Source organism: Cricetulus griseus, chromosome 5 (genome assembly GCF_003668045.3).
Source record: "Cricetulus griseus strain 17A/GY chromosome 5, alternate assembly CriGri-PICRH-1.0, whole genome shotgun sequence".
NCBI classification, from domain to species: Eukaryota; Metazoa; Chordata; class Mammalia; order Rodentia; family Cricetidae; genus Cricetulus; species Cricetulus griseus.
The window spans coordinates 132,502,237-132,526,736 of record NC_048598.1 but is presented as its reverse complement, the minus strand read 5'-3'; the positions used below and the strand labels follow the sequence as shown (position 1 = coordinate 132,526,736).

The following is a 24,500-nucleotide window of genomic DNA, read 5'->3' as shown; positions in this document are numbered from 1 at the left end:
GCTTTATAAATCTCTTTAAATTATTTAATGAGTCATGTTACTTAACAACAGTTAAGATTTGTATCCAACTTGCCATATGCCTTACAATGCCCTATAACACATGGACTCTACTGAAAGGTGATAGCTGTATCACCCAAAGTCATACAGCTGGTAAGTAGCTGGTTAGTTAGTCAATAGTGAGCAAAGAGTTAGAAGCAAGCAGTTGGCTCCACAGTTCAGGTTTCAGTTGGGTATTTTTTGGCACTTGCAAATTGGGGAATCTAACCATGCCTTTTCATTATGTTTACTTTAATATAAGTTGACATTACCAGAGGTTATGGAGACTTTAAAAACAAACAAACAAACAAAAAACACTATTCTGTTGATGGTGTTGGGGAATAATATCCTCATTGTTTTCCCATTACATTTAGAGGCGAAGAAAAGATGTGCCCATTTCATCTATTCAAAAAAGCTATGTCAGTACTTAATATCACTGGGAAAAGAAAGGAGTCATTTGCTTGCTTGCTTGCTTTTGCTTGCTTGCTTGCTTGCTTGCTTGCTGGTTGTGTGAGACAGGGCCTCACTCTGTGGACCTGCTTCAAGGGGTATTGAACACTCAGCAATCCTCCTGCCTCAGCCTACTGAGTATTAGGATTGTAGTCATGAGCCACTATAACTGGCTCCTAAAGCTGTTTAAGGAACATGGTATTCATCTTAATTACTAAGGAATTTCTTTGCTTTTTTTGGCAAGTAAGTCTAAACTACTTCAAGTCTCACTAGCTTTCCAGTATGGAAGTAGAGCTACTCTAGGCTACTCCAAGACCTGTCCTGGAGAAGGATTGTATACCCTGACCAGGTCAGAAGCAGCAGCTGCTGACTGCCCAGGGACTAGGACACAGGCTTTCTAGACCAGCACCTGCACTTTTTAAGAACCAGGAAGATGATGTTTGTTCTCTGGAAGAAGTTGACAGATGGACAGGATGCAAGGGGGGGATGTCCTGCGCAGAGGGAATAGCCTGGTCAAAAGCAAGACAAAGTCAATGAAATGAATTGCAGCAACCCAAAGCATGAGTGACAAGGATCACAATGTCTTGATAATCATGTGTTCCAGAGAAGTGCTGAACCATTAAAGAATATGAGTGTTGTGTGTGTTACCTATAATCATAGGTGGGGTGGGTGGGGCTAAGGAACAATGCAAGTCCGAGAACTCAAGAAGGCAGGTGAGAACAGCAGATAATCGTGGAGGAGTATTCTTTTTCCTTTCTAAGATTATTTTTCAATGTTTATATATGGCAGTTGGATCTTTCAAACATCGAAGATCACTTTGTTATTTACCCCGTCCCCTCAGTCTTGGTGTTTGGAAAAATTATCTATCAAAACAAATTAGGTCATTTGTTGTCATTTTATCACTATGGCATGTGAAATTGTGTTCTCCAAATAAGTGTTCAGATGGTAGGAGTGCTAATTAACTGAGTGATGCTTCATTTTCTCTGGGGTATGACCAGGGTAAATAGGACATTTCCATCAGAGTTGTAGAAAGAGTGGGAGGTCACCACAATTCCTTTAATGGACTCAGGGAACAGAGCCCTTCCAATCATTGATTAATAAATAACATGATGCCTGTTCCCCCTCACTCTAGAGAACAGGTAACCGAGTCACGCTTTGAAGGACTGTGCTGTTAGTCTTTAGGATAAGAAAGGTCATGTCACTCCCCCAAGTACCACAGCTACCTTGCCCTTTCCTTAACCTTCTCACTCAGGTGAGTGTGAATGTTACAGAAAATAATGATGGTGGAAGGCAGAACTTGGGAGCAGAAGTCAGAATAGCAACAGTAGAGTGTAAAACCATCTGGGTAGTAAAGCAGGCAATTGGTTGGTGGAAGTCATCCTGAGGAGTGTGCCTCCTCGTTTTGTAGCATCACTTAGCATTTAACTAGAATATCACAGCATTGCTTACCGTTGTTTCTACTTTGTTAACGTTGACTCCTCATGGAGATTATGAGCTCTGATGGCCAGAATTTAGCAGTGGATTGAGGATGACAAGTACACACACGGGCTTTAGCATGTCATCTCTAACATGAAATCATAAACCACAGCTGTCAACATAATAGTCCAGAAGTTTTATGTCTCAGAGTTTCACATTAGGAACATTTACTGGTAAATCTATGCAGGTATCCCAAATTGGAAAACCTCTAGAATCTGAAACACTCTGGTCCCAAGAATTTCAAAGACAGAATACACAACCACTAATTTTACCAAGTACTAGAGTGCTCAAGTGCTGGCTTCGTTGTTGGTGTGGATCCCTATGTGACTCAAGTAGTTCCTCTAAAGATATGCAGTGGCTGTGGATATTATGGTTGTTCGTGGTTAGAAGGGATGGGTAGCAAATGGCTCTTACAGCGTTTCCAGTGTACTACAGTGTGCGAGCAGCTTGCTGTGGGTAGACGTCCTGTTTCTTCCATCCTCACTTCAGTGGGCAACATTTTACTAGATGAATTTGTTCAGAACTTCAGTATGCTCTGGGCAGATTATTGCTGCAGATGTGGAATTATTTAAATCCAATGATGTATCATCTTTATGACTGTTTATGATAGAGCCATATAGGTTGTAGTGATTGGCCACGACAACCATAATGGAGGAGATTGTGTCATTTATTGTATCACACTATGACACACTAGTTTGGTCCTTCAAATGTTCTTCTCAAGTCAAGAACCAACCTACCTCTGTGCATCCTTTGGTCAGCCAGTACACATTTTAACACACATTCCTACACGCCCTTGCTCTTTCCAGAAAAAAAAAAAATTTCAAAAGGGGCAATGGCCTAATATACTGTCACTCTACCGTGTACAGCCAGCAATACACTTCCCCTTTTCCCAGGATAAACTTCCTGTAATTTAGCTGGCTGTGAAAATGTAAAATGAAGAGCTCTCTGTAGGATGATTTACTACATGGCTCAGTCGTAACTATTTCTTTTCCCTACCTGGAAATTCATAGCTTCAAGCGAGTATCCTTTCCTATCCAGAAAGCCTTGACACCTAATGTTTTATATTCATTTTGACATTTAATCTATCTAGTATTTTAGAAGGCCAATATTATGGATTTTACCAATGAAGAATTGGTCCCGGATTACGAAATGTACATATGGTCACACAGCTGGTATTTTGTGGACAGATTAGAATCTAGATGTGACTGATTGATGAGGTCACATCTGTCCTGGGGACCAGCTCTGTGGAGATGTGCCCCTTTCCCCAGTGCTTCATTTTTCTACTAGAGCAAGGTTGGAAAGTGCAGATGAGCAAACAGGAAACGGCTATCTTCCCAGAGCATTTGGCTGCAGCTGGTTAATAGTCAGTCACCAGGCGCGCTCTTCTTAGGTGCAATAGTCACTACAAATCTCAACCATGGGGCTGGAGAGGTGGTTTAGCAGTTAAGAACACTTAGTGCTCTTTCAGAAAACCCAGGTTCAGTCCATAACACCTACATGGCAGCACACAACCCTCTGTTAATCCAGTTCTGGGGGACCCAGTTACCATGAGCACCAGGCCCGAATGTGGTGCACATGTACACACACAGGTGGGCATTCAGACATGTGAAACTGGCCATAAGTAAGTAACAAAAACTGTTTTCAAGGATCTCTTAGAAGCAAATGACCCTTTCTTAAAATCCTTTGTAAGATAGAATATCCAGGTATATCACAAGTCAAATGTCATATTTCTAGGTCATTGCTCATATTTTCTGGTCTTCAAAGTAGAGAGCTCCTCGGAGTATGTGCACAGTACTGGGAGTATATCTGATGAGCAGCCTGATAATACACAGCCACAAAGCTGAATTTCAAGGCAATTCCACAACTGCAGGCCTTGTTCATTTAGGAAATTGCAAAAACTTGACTTAAGAGTTCAGGCCAGATTTTTTTCCTGATTTTTAATTTAAAATATTTAATTTTTAATTTAATTTCAAAAATACACATTTGAGCCAGGTGGTGATGGCACACACCTTTAATCCCAGCACATAGGAGACAGATCTCTGTGAGTTGAAGGCCAGCCTGGTCTTCAGCGTGAGTTTCAGGACATCCAAAGCTACACAGAGAAACCCTGTCAACCCTGTCTTGAAAAAAATAAATAAATAAAATAAAAATAAAAAATACACGTTTGGATCTAGAGAAATGGCTCAGGGATTAAGAGCTCTTTCAGGGGACCTATGTTTAATTTTCAACACCCATGTCAGGTGGCTCACAACTGCATGACGCTCCAGCCTTAGAGAGCCCTACACACACACACACACACACACACACACACACACACACACACACACACACACACAGTTAAAAATAAATCTTGCATGTATTCAGTAAGAGCTTATTACTTTAAAAAAATAGCTGGGTTGTTAAAAACAAAAAGCAGCCCATAATAACTTTATATGGAAACTTATATTAGTTCTTGACCACGGTAAATTTTGGCAATTCCCATTAACATTTTGGGTTGTCACAGCTGGTAGAGAGAGGGGCTTCTGGCAGTTAGTGGGCAGAGGCAAGATATAGCTAAACACACATGTGATTCAGGATGTACCCCACTGCAGAGACTGTTTGGCCCCCAAATAACAATAGTACTGGGTTAATTTATTTATTCATTGTGGCAGAGTGCCTGACAAGAGCACCTGAGAGGAGGGAAGATTTACTTTTATTCATAGATACAGAAGGCCCAGGCCATCCTGCAGGGATGAAGTTAGTAGCAAGGCTCTATGGTGACAGGAGCTTACCGCAGAGTGTCTCATGTGGTAGTGCAGTGGATGGGTTTAGCCTCCACAGGCCTTTTCCCAGGTACTCTACTCTCCCAGCCATGCCTTACATCTCAAAAGTTCCATAATGTCCCCAAACAGTGCCACCAGGAGCCCAAATGTACCTGCCAGATCCATTATACCTTCAAATCGTGAGAAGTGCCAAGGCTGAGACGTCTTCAGTGGGAGCCTCACTGGTTAGGGATGTTTGTTGTACACACACAGCCAGCAGCTGATGAGGGTTATTCCATGAGTCTGGCCTTGGGGATATATAGTGGCCCTGCTCTCAGATCTGAAAAGAGAAAACAGACAAGAAAAGGCAGAATTTGAAGTGCCTGAGCTCAGTGTGCTTCTAGAGGTGGTGTTTTGGTACAAGAAACAGTTACCAGGCAAGACTATGGAGGCACACGCCTTTAATCCCAGCACTGTGGAGTCAGAGGCAGGTGGATCTCTGTGAGTTTGAGGCCAGCCAGGGCTACAGAGCTAGTTCCACAACAGCCAGGGTTATACAACAAAGCTCTGTCCTTTTTTTATATATATAATTTATTTTTATTTTATGTGCATTGGTGTTTTGCCTACATGTATGTCTGTGTGAGAGTATTGGATCCCTTGGAATTGGAATAACAGACAGTTGTGAGCTGCCATGTGGGTGCTGAGAATTGAACTCAGGTCCTCTGGAAGAGCAGTCTTAACCTCAGAGCCATTTCTCCAGCCTCCCAAAACTCCCCCCTGTCAAAAAAAGAAACAATAATCTGCAAAAGTTGGCTTTCAGTAATGCAAAGCCTGAGCGTGGCTTGTTCACACAGCCCACCCACAGGTTCCAGGGAGAAGAACAACCTGTTCCTCACTGGGGAGCATGACAAAGTGGAACTTCTTCCCTGTTCCACGAGTGCTTAGCAGCAGTGCCCAGCATGCAGCAAGAGTGTAGCCACCGGTAGCCGTCATCAGCACTGTTATTTCACCTGTTCCAAGCAGTGAGTGAGCCTTGGTATTTACCGATCTCTGTCTGGAAATTCTTCCCTGAGACAGATGGGTGGGTGGGTGGAAGGACATTCGATCCTGCTCTATTCAGGTGTTGGCTCAGATTTCAGCCCATCGGCAAGGGGTCCTGTCGCCTGATGTAAAACAACATCCACATGTCATGGCCACAGCATCAGAACCCTCACCCACTCTGGCCTACAGTGTGTGCTCACTGCCTGTCTGTCACATAGTAGGTGCTTCACACACACATTTTGTATTAATGAAATAAATGAGCAAAACTGTGGAACTTGTTTTATGAAAGACATGGGATAGCATTTTAGGACAATATACTTATACTCTTAATGCTGTGACCCTTTAATACAGTTCCCCATGTTGTGGTGATCCCCAATGATAAAATTATTTCTTGCTACTTCATAACTATAATTTTGCTACTGTTATGAATCATAATGTAAATATTAGATATGTGGCCCTGTAAGAAAGGATCATTCAACCCCCGAATGGGTTACAACCCATGAGTTAAGAACCGCTGCTCTACAATAATTTTTTAATCACATAGTACAGTATAGGCTATATTTCTATACTTGAAGCTGTCACTCAGCTGTACCTTCCCTTGAGCTGACATGTCATTGCCCACCATGTTTGTGTTTTGGGGAATCAAAACAGTATTCAGGCTTCTTGACAGTGTCTCTGACCATGTTAGAGGGGAACATCTGTAGCTTCTGTGTTCTGATTTTCAGTGAGCAGTGAGCACATAGCCTGTGTGTGCCTAAAGGTTTATAATTAGGAAACAGGTCAAAGGTACGGTTCTCAAAGTCCACTTAACAAAATAACGCCCTTTGTTTTTGTTAGGTAATAAAGTGGCCATACCGGCCGCTTATGGGGTCTGTCTTGATCGTGTTTGCCTTTCATGAACTAGACAAGGGCCATCTTCTTACATTCCAAGGAGGTAGATCCAGAAAGAGAACCTTTTTTACCTCCATCCAAGCTGAAACTACACCATGTGGGTGGAATTGCCAGAATGTGTATTTTTTTGTAAGTCCCTTTGGAAGAAGGGTTGGGGGTCTGAATCACTGTCAACACAATCTTTTGTCACTATCAGGCTTGTCCATAAACTGGGACAAAAAATTGTTCTGGAGTAGGCATGTCATCCTGGGATTGAGTTGGAGCTCTGCATAGACCACATAACAAATAGCTGGTGATTTCTACCTGATTTCTGTAATACAAATTGGTATTAATTTATTTACTTACTGTTTCCCAAGACAGTTCAGTTTAAGATTAAATTTTATGCTGGTATGTATTAGAGATAGGTTTTGTTTTGGTTTGTGTTTACCTTTTTAGTGGAATTTTAAATCAGCTTTGATACTGTTGGTATAATGAAGGCTTAATCCCTTCTCTGTTTAGGGGGTTTGGGTTTGTCACCCTTGTATTAAGTGTAGCAGTGAAGCGTTGCTGCCTGTGTTAACTGGCTATCAGTAAATCTGCCTCAGTAATCTTTGTCCAGACTTTCATACTGTGTCTGAACTGTAAAATAAAAACTGTACCCAAATGGAAATTTTAATGTATTTAAATGAAGCTGGAACCATCCTAAACCTCAGAAGATCCCACTCCCCCAGTTTAACTTTTAAATTCCAAAAAAGTGGGTCAGAAGAAATACCCTGCTTTAAATGATTCAGTTTAAAAATGGAAACACATAGGTGTGGTGATATCTATCTCATTTCCTGTCTGTCTGTACAGACCCCTTTGGTTAGCTAATGTCAAGCTCCATTCTCTGACCTTCGGACAGGCTTTATTTGTACAAGCAAGGTATCACCACATATAGGACTATCTCCATATGAAGTGCAGATTTAAATATGAGGAATTAGATTGGGATTCATATCACTTAAGGGTTTGATCTAAGTAAAATATATTTAATCATAGCTTATAATTTATGTAGTAAAGAGAGGCCTAAATGTTGGAATATCCCAATAGGGGAAATGTTTGCTATGGAATTTAGTAGTATGATAAAGAGTCACTCCAGAACTGCCTTTCTCAATTGATATGATATGATTGATATGCCTAAGGATGTTGTTCTCCGGGGCCTTGATAGCCATTTTTGGGGAGAGAAGTGTTGTGTGCTCGGTGAGTATGTGAAATGTTGTCAGTCTTCACAGAGCCTTAACACTTTCTGGATTTTTAGGAGAGAGTATAAGTGGGGGCTCTCAGTCTCCAAATTTGACTCATTCTAGGAATTTTATTAGATCAGTTATTTTGAGACAGTCACCCTGTGTAGCCCTAGGTGGATTGGCCCCAATGTGCAGCCATCCGTCTCCTCCGAGTCCTCCGGCTCCTACAGGCCAGGATTGCAAGTGTGCACCACCACACCTGGCTCATGTTTGTCTCCATGAGATAGGGTCTTGCTGTGTACAGAACAAGATGGGAATGTAGAGTAGCCCAAGATGGCCTTTGAACTTGAAATCCTCGTGTTTTAGTGCCGAGACACCCAGCATGTACCTGGCTTGCTTTAGGGATGTATACCTTTGAAAATGCTGCGAATATTTTCAGCAGTAGCAATGAGGGGGTCATTCTCTGGTGTGGGTCAGTTCTTAGGATGTTCTCCCAGCATGCTCAAAGAGTCAGGTGGATTCCAGCACGATGCTAAATTCTTCCCTTAATGAAGTGGTGGTCTCCACATGTGCTGCACAGCGGGATGTTGTCACAAGTGTCACTGTGGCTTGGACTCTGCATTTATCTCCAACCCCAGGTGTGATTCATATGTAGCCAACATCTTCCTTAAGAAGAGAACACTTTCTAGATGAGTGACTGCATTTGGGTGTGGTTCCTGGAACTCAGGGACTGAGCATCCACTCTGAAGAGGTATACCAGAAATCAAGGGGAAGCAATCACCCTATAACTTTAGGAAGACAGAATGTCTGAGTGGATGGTCCCCTTCCTAAGAAGGAAGTACCACATACAAGATTAACCACCTAATTTTAGTTTTGAATCATTCTCTTAAAGACTGAATTTATTTATGTTTTAAAAAAATCACTGGATCATATTTACCTATTACCATCTATGAATATGGTCTCTCATGCTGAGAACTGATGAGCTTTAAGGAGCAGACAGGTCAAGATTCTGCCTTGGAAATCACTTTCATACTCCTGGACCTGCTTTCTTGTATCCTACAAACACAGCTACAGAGGGATAATGGAAATTCCGGTGACATGAGAGACGACAGCTAGTCTTAACACACTGAGTTGAATGATGTCCTGCTAGCAGCAACATTCAAAGCACTCAAGAGTAGGAAAAGTCTCACCAGTGCTTTAAAATCATTCTGCAGGGTCTCACCAGTGCCAGGAGGCAGAAAACAGAAATGAAGGGTGTGATGGCTGAAGACCAGAAATAAAACTTTCATTACTTGCAAGCGAAGTTACACACTTCAAAACTTTAGGGGGGGGGACAACTTAATGTTTAGTAAACTGACAAAATATGAGAGGTTTCTATGACCCCATAGTTCTTTTACATGTACACATGGTTTGGCAATACAGCATTCCTATGGCTACATATTCTTTGATCGGAGAATGATTGGATTAAATTTCCATCAGCTAGTTTGAGAACCAGGAGAAAGCAGGACATAAAAACTAAAGGACTGAATAACCATGGGGAATGCCATGGAGAAATCCATTACAGTGGCTCTTGAAGCTTCCCTGGGTGGTCCAGCAGCCAGGGCTTCTTTTTGTAGAGCCAGCTGGTGAGATGAAGGTCACCAGTGATTAATCAGGAATGTGATAGAAGTCGACGAGTCATCTATGCTCTGTAGTCCCGGAAGAGGCTTCTGTTGATGCTGTTCTTATAGTTCATGCCACAATCCTGCCGTCTCCCTTGAGAGACTGGGAACTCCTCAGTCAGGATCCATTGCCTGAGCCTGTGGTATTTGGTCGTCTGTGAATGTCCAGGCTCTCACTCTGTCTGTTAACTCATGTCTAAAAACCAAGTGCGAAGACAGTTGTTAAGGGGCAAAGTATGTCTGCCTTCTAGTGTCCCGAGGACAGCAGTCTTCACTTGAAATGCACCTTCCCTGTTTCTGATGTGCCTGCACTGCCCTGCTGCTGCTTTGACCAGACTGTCTTCTTTCTCCACAGGTCTCCCCTTGGACTTTGTACAGCTATGAAACCTACATAGTGGGGTGCCACGATGCTTCTCCTGTTGGCCATATAAGGATGAGGAGAAGTTGGCTTTGGAGTGCTGGGATCCTGAGCGATTGCTAAGCACTCGGTGTGCCCAGCCTACCCTCTGGAGAGCCCACAACACAATGAACAAACTGACCTTCCATAACAACAGAGTCATGCAGGACCGCCGCAGTGTTTGCATTTTCCTTCCCAATGATGAGTCCCTGAACATCATCATAAATGTGAGTAGGTCCACTCCAGGACTATTTCAGGGTGCTGGTCCCTGCCAGACCACGTCCATGTTAGGTAGTTTAGGGTGAAATCTTTGAATAATTTTTCAGTTGAATTAATTTACTGGGTTTCTCTGTTTCCTTATCTTTCTGTGTGGTTCAGCCTTGAATACATTTGGGATCATTTAGAATGCCTTCCACACTTTCACTCAGGTCTAGGGACTACTCCTGATACTGCTGAGCAACAGGACCCCCTCAGATCCCACCAGTAGCCTGTTTGTTCTTTGAATTCCTCTGCTCTTAGTTTCCATATTAGAAAGGGTTCATTCTGGTATTTCTACAGCACGTAAGCCTCTTTCTTAGCTAAAAATTAATGTAATGAGATGGGAACCGAAGACTCTATAGATGGAGGAAGGAAAAACAAATCTGAACATTTTTTTAGCCTTTGTTATTGCCTGTCCATTTGTGTTTTAAGTGCTCAGAGTTGTCACCCATGTGTAGCCATTACTGAGTGTCTTACATGCCTCTTGACTGGTTTGATTAGTCAGCCTAGGCAATGTCCAAGGTGAGCTTAAAGGGCTGTAAGTGAGCTGAGAGTACTTCGTTTACCAGGACATTGAGGGCTGGGATACTGTTTTTTAGCTTTTTTTTTTCCTTTTAACTTTTAACAGTTAAATTATAATTAACACACTGCAAAGCATAGAAATTAACTTTTAACAGTTAAATTATAATTAACACACTGCAAAGCATAGAAATCTTTCTAAGTGTGCAGCCCAGTGCATATACTGTTAGTATATACACCCATGTAGCCATTGTCCAGCTTAAGATACTAATTTCCGTCTCCTCAGAAAGATCCTGTGTGACACTTCCTTGTCAGTAATCCATTGTCTTCAGCTCTTGCCATCCAAACGATGTGATACATTCTTCTTGTCTCCAGTGCTTTTCACTCAACATTTGGCCCATGAGATTGACACAATAGTAATTGTTTTGTTTTCATTAGAAGATAATATTTCACCAGTGTGGTCATGCCCCATTTAGTTATGCATTCACTGGTGTTGGATACTGTGTCATTTGAAATTCCAGACAAATAATAATAAAGCTGCTATGAACATTTGGAGGGATGGTAGACCTACAATCACAGACACACATTTATCAGAGTAGATAAGTGAATCTCGGAGCACCTCAGTGAGTAAGTAACCTTGGTGGAAACTGCCAGGCAGGTTAATAGTAATCATGAACTGTCATATAATCATAGTCCTGTCAATCTTTGTTTTTTTCTCTTTTTTTCCTTTTTTTTTTTTTTTTTTTTTTTTTTTTTTTTTTTTTTTTTTTTTGAGACAGGGCTTCACAAAGTAGGCCAAGCTGGTCTGGAAATTGCTGTATAGATCAGGCTGGCCTTAATCTCACAGAAATCTGTCTACCTCTGCCTTCCAAGTGCTAGGACTAAAGATATGGGTACACCCAGACCTGTCAACTTGTATATTGCTTCTTTGACTTAACTGCATTCTATTGGAACTGAGGAAAACCTGTCTCAGTTGTTACCCTTTGAATTAGTTTTCTACTTATATGCTAGTATAGTTTTAATATTAATTTCTGTCTAATGGAATAAATAGTTATGCCGGACAGATAAGACATTTAAATAACCTCATTAAAAGTTTAGGCTGCAGCAAGGTTCTGCTTGTAACCATAGACATCTTGGTTTTATTTGAGCAGCCAACAATTTCTTGATTGCTTATGTCACCTACTATATCATTCATATATATAAAATGTGTCCTTTAAATTTTTTAAGCACATGCAGTCCAGGACACACAGCATAAGCTTTGAGGAAACTCCTTCTGCCTTTTTTCTGTCACTTTCCAGTATGCGTGTTGATAGTGTGTGGCGTGTTCCGGATGGGGAAAGTCATAATAGATCTGTCATCGTAAGGACTACTAGGAGGTGGCTACAGTTTCTAAAGAAATTCATTGGTACTGGAGTCTCAACTGAGGGAAGTAATTTTGGAGAACAGCCTGAAAGACTCCAGGCGGGTTCATAGCATGTTTTATGGTGTCATTCCTAGCATTTTTAAAATGTTCTTCCTACTGTCAACCTTCATATTTTTTTCTTTTGCCTAATTGCAGTCTGATAGAATTAAGCAAAAATTGTCTTAATACGGGGCTGTGTGTTAGTTTTCCCACATATATGCTGCCATGCAGGTCTTTAAAACTTGACTGTCTACTAGAATTATTGGGGGAGGGGCTTGGTGAAAGAATGCTCAGCTCTTTGGGCTTCACCCATGGAGACGCTGATGTAGGTCTAGGGCAGGACACAGGAATTTTGATTTAGCAAAATTCCTCAGCAGGGACCACAGAGCCATGAATGAAATCCTGAGGCAGAAAGGAGAACCCATGGCCCAGCCCTATTCTCGAGAGCCCCTCTCACTTACTGGGCTTTGGGCCTGTGACTGAGGCTATTGACATTGGGGACATGGTCTGAACTGTTTACTCTGCGTCTGACTTTTTTTTTTTTTGCATCGTTGGGCATTCGTCTTAAGTCTGTTCTTTGTTACTTGGTTTGTTTTCCTCATATATGAAGAGGGGCTATTCTATGCCTCATGTGGGAACATGGCAAGGATTTAAAGACACTCCATCACTTTGTGATTTCTGTCCTCTGAGTTGCTCAATAAGTCAGTCTTTATGGAGTAGTGTTTCTCTTGTCTAGTTCCTTGTCCTGTTTTTCGTTTCATTAGGGTGTGCTGCCACTGAAAGCACAATGGAGTGTCTGGGCGCCATGCAGGCCCAGAAGATTTCTCACTCCAGAGAACATAGGTCTTCTGCCATGCCCAGGCTCCTTTCCAGCAAGCCTGGGACCTCAAGAAGGATGGGGTTAAGTCTCTTGGGGGCTTTTCCACTGCTAGAAAAACAATCCAGAGCTGCCCAGAACTCCCTTCCCCACAACTGAGAAGGGTGATGTTTGATGTTTGCAGAGCTACCTGTATAGGAGGTAGGGAGTTAATCGTAACAAAAAATGCTTATTGGTGGCCTACCCCTCCCCAAGCAGTGGGGGATGTGGCTCATATACACTTTTTTTTTTTTTTAAGGAAGTTCCTTCCCCCACCCCATGCAGGTATAGTTCACTTCATGTTTTTTGGTTTTTGTTTTTTTAAAGATTGATTTATTTATTTATTATGTAGACAACATTCTGCCTCCATATATGCTTGCAGGCCAGAAGAGGGCACCAGATCTCATTACAGATGGTTGTGAGCCACCATGTGGTTGCTGGGAATTGAACTCAGGACCTCTGGAAGAACAGTCAGTGCTCTTAACCTCTGAGCCATCTCTCCAGCCCCATATTGACTTTCTGCATGTGAAATCAATTTAATGTTTTAGTCTTTTTGAATCACCATGAATTGTATTAGTAGGGGCTATTTTAAATTAATCATCAAGCAAATATAAAATATGGGAACTTAAAAAATAAAATTATGGTGAATGTAAGAGGCAGAAAGTTTTTAGAGTGGCAGAAATCACAGAGCCAAGAGCTTGCACCTCCCTTCTGTGGCAAAGGGAACAATTCTTTCTTTCCAGGGAGTCTTTCAAAACACCCTTGCACGGTAACAAACCATTGGCACAGTGAGGACCAAACCCCCTCCCACTTCAAAGTTCCACACAGAGGGTATTTTTAGATGAAGCCCACGCTGTTGAGAACGTAGTGTTTTCTGAAGTTCCCATTGTCCCTGAAGATGAGAGGAATTAGGAAATTTCACAATCAGCTATGTGGCCTTAAAGACTCTACCCTGCAAATACCCAACGCTGGAGATTGTTTTCACAGCAGGTAGCACTTTCAAGCCACATCCTTATTTAATTATAGTTTTTAAACAAGAACACTATACTTACTTGATGATTGTTAAAGAGCTTTAGCAGAAGGCTCCAGATACTTGATTTAAGTAGCGGAACAGTAATAATTAGCTGGGATGCCTGGAAGAGAGGCACGGCCTTATTTAGTCAAGAGTCGCCACATATTTTATTTTATAAATGTTTAATTTGGAATTTGGAATTCAGCTCCTTGTTGCATTTCATCCTGGCTGCTCCATATCCTGCCAAGCCAACTAAAGTTTAAACACAGTCAAGCTAAGGGTTAAAAGTACCCCAGAGCAGTGTGACATTTTAAGTAAGTCCCAAGTTTATGGAACTTAGCTCAATGTAAGAGTGGCCTGTGAATGTGATCCTTCCTCCTCTTGGCTATCAGTCTGTCTAAGTTTATTTGTAACAGTATAGTTATGACATGAAATACAAATCCAGTGTTTACAGTGAGTGTTGGAAATAAATGGAACTTCTCTAGGGCACAAGCTGTTAGCAAAGTAGCACAAAGGGGTTGGGGGTAGTGACTTCCCAGCAGCCAGTGGGTCTTCCCAGTGTCGAGGTGAGCTTGCATCAGTTCATTGTTCTGAAATTGCTGGATGACAGGACTGGAGACATGGCTCAGCAGCTAGATGCAGTGACTGCTCTTCCAGATCCCGCATGAGAGCTCATCGGGTCCAAGGGATCCGATGCTCTTTTCTGGCCTCTGAGGGCACTTCATGCATGTGAGGCAAAGACCTACATTCAGGCAAAGAACCCAGACACATAAAATCACATTGACAGTATTGCTGGAAGGCACATATAAGCCAAAGTGTCCTCAGGGGTAACTGAGGAAGGGGTCTCTAGGAGAGGTTCTCAAACCTCATTGGGAATCAGATCCTGAATATAAACTGACACTGCCTGTGACAGTTCATCCTTATTGCCACTGTGACAGGATCTAGAGTCACTCAGGAAACTTTGAAACTCGCCTGTGAGGGATTATCTAATTAGGTTAATTGACACAGGAAGACACATCCTGAATTCAGGTGATCGCCTCATGGACTGGGATCCCAGACTGAGTAAAACTGACCAAATGAGCAGAGCAGCAGCGTTCATGTCTCTGCTGACTGTGGATGCCACGTGACCCCGCCTCAAGCTCCTGCTCACCGCCCCTCCCCCACCCCCATCCCCACTTCCCACAACAATCGAATGTATCTCCTTGTACTACAGGCCAGAATGAGCCCTTCCTCCTTAATTGCTTCTTGTCAAGTATTTTGTCATAGCAGCAAGAAGTAACTAATAGCCACCACAGCTTTCTTCAATTCCTGGTGCTTGGAAGAACTAAACAGGTCCCTCTGGCCTTCAGTGTCTTCTGCCCTTTCCAGTGGGATTTTGCATGTTTTCATTTTCTTAATTTTAGTTAGTGCTGTATAAAAATATGATAAAATCATTCTTGGAATTAATAAAAATTACAATTGGCACCATCATTGACTGTATGCAGATGAAAATCACAAAGGTTGTGTTGCACATGTTTTAACCAGTCTGTAACTTTTAATACATGTAAGTTTTGAAGGTCTGCCTTTGTCACTACTCGCTTACATGATGGAGCGGTTTTGTTTTCTGTCCACACATGCTGGAGTAATAAGCCACACCAAAGGGAGAGCTTGTTGTTTGCAACACTGTGGGTAAATCTGGAGATCATTATACTAAAGGCTATAAGCTAGGAACAGACTACATGCTCTCATTTGTGTGGAATCTAAAAAAGGCTACCCCATAGAAGCTGAGTGCAAGGTCTGAAGTGGGCAGGGCAGAAAGATGCTGGCCAGAGGATTTCAGGTACAGGAAGAATGAATTCAGGAAACATGTGTGGAATGACAGACGTAACTCATGTACTGGATAGAGTAGATCTTAAGTGTTCTTACCACACACAAAAATAATATGTATCTGAGGCGATACGTTGGTTAATCCATTCTGTAGGGTATACATATGCCAAAGCATTGAATACTATGTAAAAACATATCCAATAAGAAAAAATGTTAAAAGAAAGAACATACTTGCCAAATAAATGTCTTTAGTGGAACGAGCTCTTCTAAGGGACCTTTTTTTATTCTTTTTTTATTCTTTTTTTAAAATTTGAATTAGAAACAAGATTTTTTTTTTTACATGTCAATCCCAGTTCCCACTCCCTCCCCTCCTCCCCTACCACCCTCCCCAACTAAAACCCTACCTTATCACATGTCCTTTCTGCTCCCTAGGGAGGGTGAGGCCTTCCATGGGGGGGAGGGTCATCAGATTCTATCATATCCTTTGGGATAGGGCCTAGGCCCACCTTTCTAAGGGACCTTCTTAAAGGCCCATTTTTCATGCAGGATCTGAGAACCTGATCCATGTGTCGTAGATTTATGAGTCTTTTGCAAGATTCTATTGGTACTGTATTAGCATGCTGTAAATATTGATAGTGAGATCATCACTGAAGCACAGCCACAAGTTATAGTGATAAGCCGGAGGCAGGTTGCTGATGGGAGCATGTCCTGAGAAACTACATTTTTACAAAGTTGTAAAAGTTGCCAATTGTGGCTCACTGTGTGGGCTAAATTTAATTATCTCAAGTATTTTTTTTTCTCCCTCCTACAGGTTAAAATTCTGTGTCATCAGTTGCTGGTCCAGGTGTGTGACCTGCTCAGGTTAAAGGATTGTCACCTGTTTGGTCTCAGTGTTATACAAAGTAAGTCTCAGTCTGTTCTCTGGTATGTTCAGCCAACTGTTGCCCAGGAAATGACATTTTAAATCCTAAAGCCATCAGTGTAAACTGATTGTCAAATACCCATCAACTAATCTTCATTCTTAGTCTAGTATTTATTTTCCAATATCAATATGATGTGTTTTTATATGATTTAGGATTTTTATGATATTTATTACATCAACTTAATATTGATTCCTTCTTAAGAATCTAGATATTTATGTATTGCTTCCTTTTTTTGTTTTGTTTCAATGAACCAGGTTTGATTTTTGTTTTGTTATGTTTTATTGTACACGGAGACCAGCTGTAACTGGGAGGAAAGCAGATGTTTTTTGTCATTTATCATTAGATCTGTAATACTATAAGTGATAATGGCTTGTGACATTACAAAAACTTAGAACATAGTAAAGCTACCTTTCTTCTGTTTAGATTCTCTTATGGTTAGCAGTGTTACAGTAATGTATTAATTGAATTTTATTTCCTGTTTCTCTTCATGCTCTTCTCCTTTTTCTAGTCATGTTGTGTGATTTTGAAATGCAATCATTTTCTTTCTCCATTATATGAGAAATTTGCAAAGAAGGCTTTCAGATGAGTTGCGGTCTCATGTCCCTTACTTAACACTAGACTCTTGAGACTACCTGCATCCATTTGATAAAAGCTGTCTTGTGCCAGTTTGTATCTGGAAATTTCTCTGCATTCGTTTTCTAAATCCCAGAGTCTTTTAGCATCTCTGCTCATCTTTTTCAAGGAGATTTACTTGGTTTTAATTGTGTTTTCTGTGTTTATGTGGCTAAGCTTTTACTTGAATGGGTTTAAATCTAAAGGATTATGATAGTTTGAGAATCTGGTTTGTGCCGTAAATGTTTACATCTGCTAAGTTAGAAAATACATTATGGTCAACAGATAAAGCCAGCTCCCTTTCCTGCAAAATGGGAACTGTGTTCACTTGTCTAGGAATATGGCATAGAGAATACAGAGGACCCTGCAAATCAGCCATTTGCTCCTTGCTTTGTTTCTGTAGTAGTCAGTGCAATGAAAACTGCATTTGTACAGACCTCCATCATCATTCAAGAAAGAATCTCAACCTTCTTAGTGTTGCAACCCTTTAATACAGTTCCTCATGTTGTGGTGACCCCAAACCATAAAATTATTTGGTTGCTACTGCATAACTGTAATTTTGCTACTGTTAAGAATCTAATGTAAATATCTGTGTTTTCTGATGGTCTTAGGTGATCCCTGTGAAAGGGTCATTAGATCCTCAAAGGGATCATAATCCACAAGTTGAGAACCACTGGTCTAGAAGTAGTAAGATGCCTTACAGACTCCAACTGGCTCTTGGTTTGGTCTCCTGAAAACTAATTCTTCCTTTGCACTTGCAGCCAGACTGTTGATCTCTGTGGTTTAACAAGTCAGTCCAAAAAAACCAGTTCATAGCTCCCTTCAGTTTCCAAGCGGAGCTTTTGAGATGCTCTGTAAAAGAGAGTTCATATTGTGGTGAAAGAGCATTAGAACAGCAGTCGGGTGACCTGATTCCAGTTCTGGTTCTACTGCTGACTAGCAGGGAACACTCAGACATGTCACCAGACTTCTCTCATTGTCAAGTTGTTTCCCGTCAGACAGAAACTGCTGTCCACACCAGCTTTGCAAGACAGATGTGTGCTTGAGAGTTCGTCTCACAGGTTTTATTTTGTTGGTGTGCTTTTGGAGTCCCAGCACAGTTGAGCAGGAAGCATAGAGAGTTCCAGAAACCCATGCACAGGCAGGCACAGCTTCCCCACTGTCAGCTCCAACACTGGTAATCAGTGAGCTTACACTGATATTTTATCACCCAGCATCCATCATTTGTGCTTGGGTTCACTCCTGGTGTTGGTATCCCACACCTTTGGACAGATGTATGGCATCTGTCAGCCATTGGTGTGTATAGGATGGCTTTACTGTCTCGAAGCCACTCACACCATTTTAGGTTCTCAACTCAAATTTTCCTTGTTGGTAGAATGGCTGGAAAGAATGTAATTCTGGAGTACTTCAAAGATTGACAATTTAAAATCTAGCCATTCTAATACTCTTCTCAAAAACCATCTAAAACACCAGGAATCTTAATGTCATCCAAATTCTGCAACTTTTGTTTTAAAATGTTTTGAACTTCCTGCCTTGTAAGAAGACATTAAGGATCAGACCTGAGCCAATATATCATTGGCATTTCCAGACTACTTAGCATTAAAGTGCCGACTTCCTGATAATGAAAGTTCCCACCATGGTTATGTAAGAGATGTTGCTTATCTCTAAGAAATTTCCCTCAAGTGTGCAGAGACAGGAAACAGGCAGGTAGATCACAGATGGAGGAAGACATGTCTCCGGCATTAACACCTGAGGAGATCCTTATTGTCTTCTTACAAGGCAGGAAGTGTGTTACAAAGAATGTTACAGATTTCTAGGACAAGGTATGGGAAGGTGGCACAGATCGCCTGCTTTCATTGAGCCTACTAGTTTCCACATGTTCAGATACCCAGAGTTCTTAAGCCAGACATCTCTGGTCACTCTGTTGAGTGATAGACACATAAAGGTAATTGTAAAATATGCATGTTCTCATGAACTCACAGAGATTATGGCAGCATACATAGGACCTGCACAGGTCTAAGCCATATGGAGTCCCAGTCCTGAAAGGGGGACATAGTTCCCATCCCTAACCAAGAAACAGTCTCTTAATTAACAACCACTCACAAGGGAAAAAGTAGTTTTCTCCTGTGGCATTTCACTGGGGATACAAATCATATTTAAGGATAGACCCCATGCCCGACAGTAGATGGCTACTACAAAACAAACTCATTATTTTGGCAGTTTGTCTCATTGCTTTGTTTGGGCTTTTTTTTTTTTAATTTTAACTGGTCTTTTACTTGTATATAGTTTTTAGGAGTTTTATTTGTATCTGTGTTTCTTGTGTTTTTTTTTTCTTTTTTTAATATTTTGGTTTGTTTTATTTGCATGCTTGCTTTCTAAAGAGAGAAAAAAAGACATGGAATGAAATGGGAGGAGTGGTGTGAAGGATGTAGAGGGAGACGGGAAGGAGGAAACCATGATCTGAATATAGTGTATGAAAGAAATTATTTTCAGTAGGAAGTAACATGAAAATATGCGGTCTCACATGACTCGCCATTTTGCTGCTTCTGACAGGAGCTCCAGTCATGCGCACATCAGTCATGTTCAGTTGGTAGAAATGAGAGGCGGGCCACAGCCTTCACTGACCTGCTGCTAGGGTTAAGTGGATCCTCCCTGTCTTTCGTCTTTGGGATGTCTTGTCCCTTCTTCCTTGTTAAGAGGCCTGAAGGGCCATTTATAGCCAGAGTAGCATTATAATCTTTCCCAACGGCATCTTCCAGTTAAACCCAGTCAGTGTTGGTCTAAGGGCTCACATCTTCCTGGAAGGAGTGTGGTGGCTATCCCTTCGTTGTGAAAGTTGTAATGGAACATCCAGGAAAGGTTGCCTTTAGTGGTGGAGGAGAAAAATAGCTTGGGTGGGAGGGAGAGAGGGGCGTAAAGTAAGACTTTGCAAAAGATCGGATGCTAAGGGCTTCTCTGTTCACTTTAAGAGCAATCCCTTGAGGGATTGTTTGGTGGTTTTTTGCAGGACTTTTCTGATAGGATAGATCCCCAAGGCAGAGTCAGTAATGGTTTGTCATTCTGGGACACAGAATGTCTCAGGATGGGAACACAGAGAATGGATGTTTTTAAAGCCAGCTCTTCCAAAAGCAGGTGTCATGTCTGCACTTGGAAGTGAGCTACCATCAATGTTCAGTGTCAAACAGAGAACTGAATGGTGCTGATGCTGGATCAGTGTTTTGCACCTATGAGAAGAGTCTTCTGTGCACTAAACCAAAGTGTATTTTCTAAGGTGCATGTCCACGGGAGTGGGTGCTTGGTGGTGTATAAAGCTCCTGGAAGCTAAGCACACATGGGAAGTAGAAGCCACAGTTCTAAGCATTGTGCACTTAGAATCCTGAGGTCTGTGTTGCAGATATCTAGCTAGTACACCTTGGATTTTTTCCGTGTCTTGAGTTTTCCTAACTCACTACATTTACAAATAATGAGGCTGTGTTTTTGAGTTTTTGCTTTGAATATTTTTTCTTTGAAATTTTCTCTTTAGCATCTTGTCTTTTTTTATGTGCAGATAATGAACACGTATATATGGAGTTGTCACAAAAGCTTTATAAGTATTGTCCAAAAGAATGGAAAAAAGAGGCCAGCAAGGTACGACAATACGAAGTCACTTGGGTGAGATTACATTTATGCACAAAATTCCTTTCTTTAAAAATGTTTATTTTAGCTGTCACACTAGGAGAAAAATCATGAGCAATAACTTCTCCTGTGGAGAATGAAAAAAGGAAATGAATTATGAGTGCTGAAATGTCTTGTGGCTCAGGTGTGAATAGCTGACAGCATAAACCGATAGGTAATAATGTCTCAGTAATAATGGGGTAATGCTCTGAAGTGAAAAGCATGGGAAAGTTATTTGCTTTTCTCCTGTGACAGTGTTGTCAAAACTTGTAGGAGTTTTTAGTCATTTTAAATTTGCTTTTTCACAGTTCTTGCAGTCGAGCCTTTGTTGTTTTATTGTGCTGGCATCTTTATGTAGTAAACATCAGTTCCATTTGAGTGGGGGCGTGGGCACAGGGGGATTGTGTAGTTCCCCCATCATCCCAGTGAGTCGGGAATGAAATCACACTTCTAATCCCAGATTCTCCTGTAGCAGTGCAGGATTCTTGGGCTACAGTGGAAGGCAACTTCAAAGCCAAGCACAGAGTAAAGCACTCCAACATTTAAGTAAACAAGCAGCATATTAGAATGTGGTGTGGAATGCTTAACGAGAGAGCATTTGTAATAGGGAGCAAATGGTCACCACAGGGGACAGAGCTGGGCCAGGAGCTGGATCTCAGCTAGAAATTTCCATGGCATTTATTTTTATCTTCCCTTATGTTCCCATTGGCATCACAGCGAATGAAAATCCAGAGAGGGAGGGCGCCCTGCTTTGCTTTGTAACTTCGTGGTTGGATGTGGACCTAGTGTCCACATGGGACAACTGTGCCTACTACAAGCCCCACATTACAAGCAGATAAAGCCTCTCGGTGTTTGGGAATGTGCTTTGCAAGTGACTTAGTGTGTGTTTGCCTTTGAAGCCTGTACTGGAGATAACTAAACACAGCTCACTGCATGTGTCTCCGTCTCAGGGTATTGACCAGTTTGGGCCTCCCATGATCATCCATTTCCGGGTGCAGTACTATGTGGAGAATGGAAAACTAATCAGGTATGAATACAAAGAACCCGGGAGCCTAAGCCTTGGTTTCCTCCATAGCACTTTTTTCTGACACACACCAAATACATCATGGTGTCCATTGCTTTATTCTGCCTGTGGAATATAAACTCTACAATAGCAGCAGTTTTTTGTTTGCTTGCTTGCTTGCTTGCTTGTTTTTGCACATTCTTAGTGCCTAAAACACAGAGGCACATTTGTTACTGAATAAATATGTTTTGGCTAAATAAATCATAGACTGAAGGTGAAATTGTTAATGTCACTGGCTAACATTTTCATCCACAGTCCCCAAGAAGGAACTGTCACTGTTGTAAAAAGAGATTCCTTAAATATGATTATATTATTTTTGTTTCGTTTGTTTTATTCTTTCAAGACAGAGTTTTTCTGTGTAGCCTGGCTGTCCTGGTTAGACCAGGCTGACCTTGAACTCTGAGATCATTCTGCCTCTGCTCCCCAAAGTGCTGGGATTAAAGGTGTGAGCCACCACCAACTGGCAATTATATTCTTTCCCTGGCAGGACAGGGCCACAAACTCTTAAGCCACCATTTTTACATCAGCTTGGTTTTCACTTGAAACTCTTGGTCATTAGTATCAAAACTAAGAGTTTGAACTTCCTGTGGAAACTAAGGGTATGTGTTGAGCAGGGCAGGAAACAGTTTCTTTTTCTTGGAGATGGATGTGTGTTCGGCACCATGAGATAAATCAGAATTAACCGGTTTTGAATCTCTTTCTTTGGTGTGGGATTCAATGCTAGAGAACATAAAGAGATCACATTCTTGGCTGACAGAAACTACACGAAATATTAACTTGTTTCCCTTTACTTTTAAACTCTGAGAAACTTCATATGAAAGGAAAAAATATGCTGGGCCAATGTTATGTGAAAAATTAGCACTTGCTATTTTCTGTTATTACCATATGTGAAGTAAGAAGTACTAGTACATAGATACTATTCCTAAAGGCTAAAAACTTCATTAGTTAGCTTCAGTTTATATGAAGTGCTCACCCACTTTACCTTGTAGGATGGGATGCCTGTAAGGAAGGAAAATTTATTACTTGGCCACTAATAAACCCCATCAGGCTAATGAATGTTAACCCTTTATTTCTGTTAACCCCAAAGATGGGAGGAAAAAGACCACCAACCCAAATCATGGCCAAATTAAAGCAAGCTCCTAAAACACAGGGTTACAAGGTAGGCATAACAAGGTATCCATAACAACACAAGGTAGTAATAGGTGGTCGTATAACCTTTTGAAGCAAAGGTAGGGTTGCAAGATGGTTATAAACAGCTTTTTGAAACAAAAACAGGATTGCCATTCCTGGATCAGGCAGTATTTGTACCATTCGTAGTTAAGGTTACAGGTGGGGCATAGCCCATCCAATCTCTGAGAAATAAAGGTTTAGTCATAAACAGGAGTAAACCTAATTTGTCCTTGCTATAAGATGGTTTTTAAGCCTAAGATAGAGGCAGGCTGGTTTCTTATCACCCCGCAACAGCTTGTAGTCAGTATTATAAAAGGCAGCACTGAGAAGTGCCCTGTCCGTGGGAAAGGAATTACATAGCTGCTTATTTTTTTAATTTTATTATTTTTATTTCATGTGCATTGATATGTGTATGTGAGAGAGTTGGATCCACTGGAACTCAAGTTACAGACAGATGTGAGCTGCCATGTGGGTGCTGAGAATTGAACCAGGATCTTCTGGAAGAACAGTCAGTGCTCTTAACCACTGCACCATCTTTCCTGCTCCATAGCTGCTTATTTTTAAGCTCTTGGTCTTGGGTAAAATAGACCATTATATTTCTATTATCTACTGATGAGCTGTGACCTCAGGTAAACAGTCTGAAGTAATGAGGCCAGTGACCTCGCCTAAAGTGTGCAAGCCTGTACCCTTAACTGTAAAACTATCCTATTTGCCCACGAAGATTTCTTTAGAGTTGACTAGATGGCCTGTGACCCACACACCCCTGCTACCAATTCCTAGTCATCTGCTCAGTGGAGGCTGAATTTATTTCTGGCTGCAGTGGATTTCAGAGTGTGCACTATTAGTATTTCCTTTTGTGGGGAGCATCGTGGCTGTCATGACATGTGCCTGGGGAAACACTCCATAAAACAGCATCCTCTTCCTGTAAGATAAGGCAGGTTCAAGGAAAGTTCTCGGTCATCTGTCCCCAGCAACAGAACAGTAACAAACCACTAGTGTGTGCTGTTCTCCTCCAAACATTCTAAAGTGCTTTAGAGGGTCTGTATGCACTACGGGAGAGGAGCAGTACAAGGAACATCAAACAGCTTGTCACCCTGGGCGGTATGCACAACACTGATGTGCAGGGGGATAAAAGGAAGTTCAACAGACTACTAGTGCCCAGCTTCTGGTGTGTGCACTCTGTGACACACTTGCCTTACTGGAGTGGAATTCCTCAGACCTCTCGTTCATTGAATAAATCAAAGGCTGTGAACCTCAGGGTATGTTTTTTGGCACCTGGGCCTTCCAACCCCTGCAGCCTCCTGAGGTGGTGATATGGTCCCAGCTTGGGCCT

At 41.6% G+C, this 24,500-nt stretch overlaps 1 protein-coding gene across 8 annotated transcripts in view; it reads left to right on the top strand.

The window, feature by feature from the left end:
* Frmd6 (FERM domain containing 6) overlaps window positions 1-24,500 on the top strand; it is a 74,357-nt gene that overhangs the window by 26,712 nt on the left and 23,145 nt on the right. For 5 of the 8 annotated variants that reach the window (XM_035445933.1, XM_035445931.1, XM_027418198.2 and 2 more), the window contains 4 exons: window positions 9,851-10,119; window positions 16,557-16,647; window positions 20,828-20,931; window positions 21,885-21,961. In XM_035445933.1, the coding sequence (XP_035301824.1) occupies window positions 10,021-10,119; window positions 16,557-16,647; window positions 20,828-20,931; window positions 21,885-21,961 (371 nt within the window). In that variant the 5' untranslated portion in view covers window positions 9,851-10,020. Of the gene's footprint in view, window positions 1-9,850; window positions 10,120-16,556; window positions 16,648-20,827; window positions 20,932-21,884; window positions 21,962-23,656; window positions 23,797-24,500 lie in introns of those variants that run through there. The other 3 variants (XM_027418202.2, XM_035445934.1, XM_035445935.1) reach the window with 2 other exon arrangements.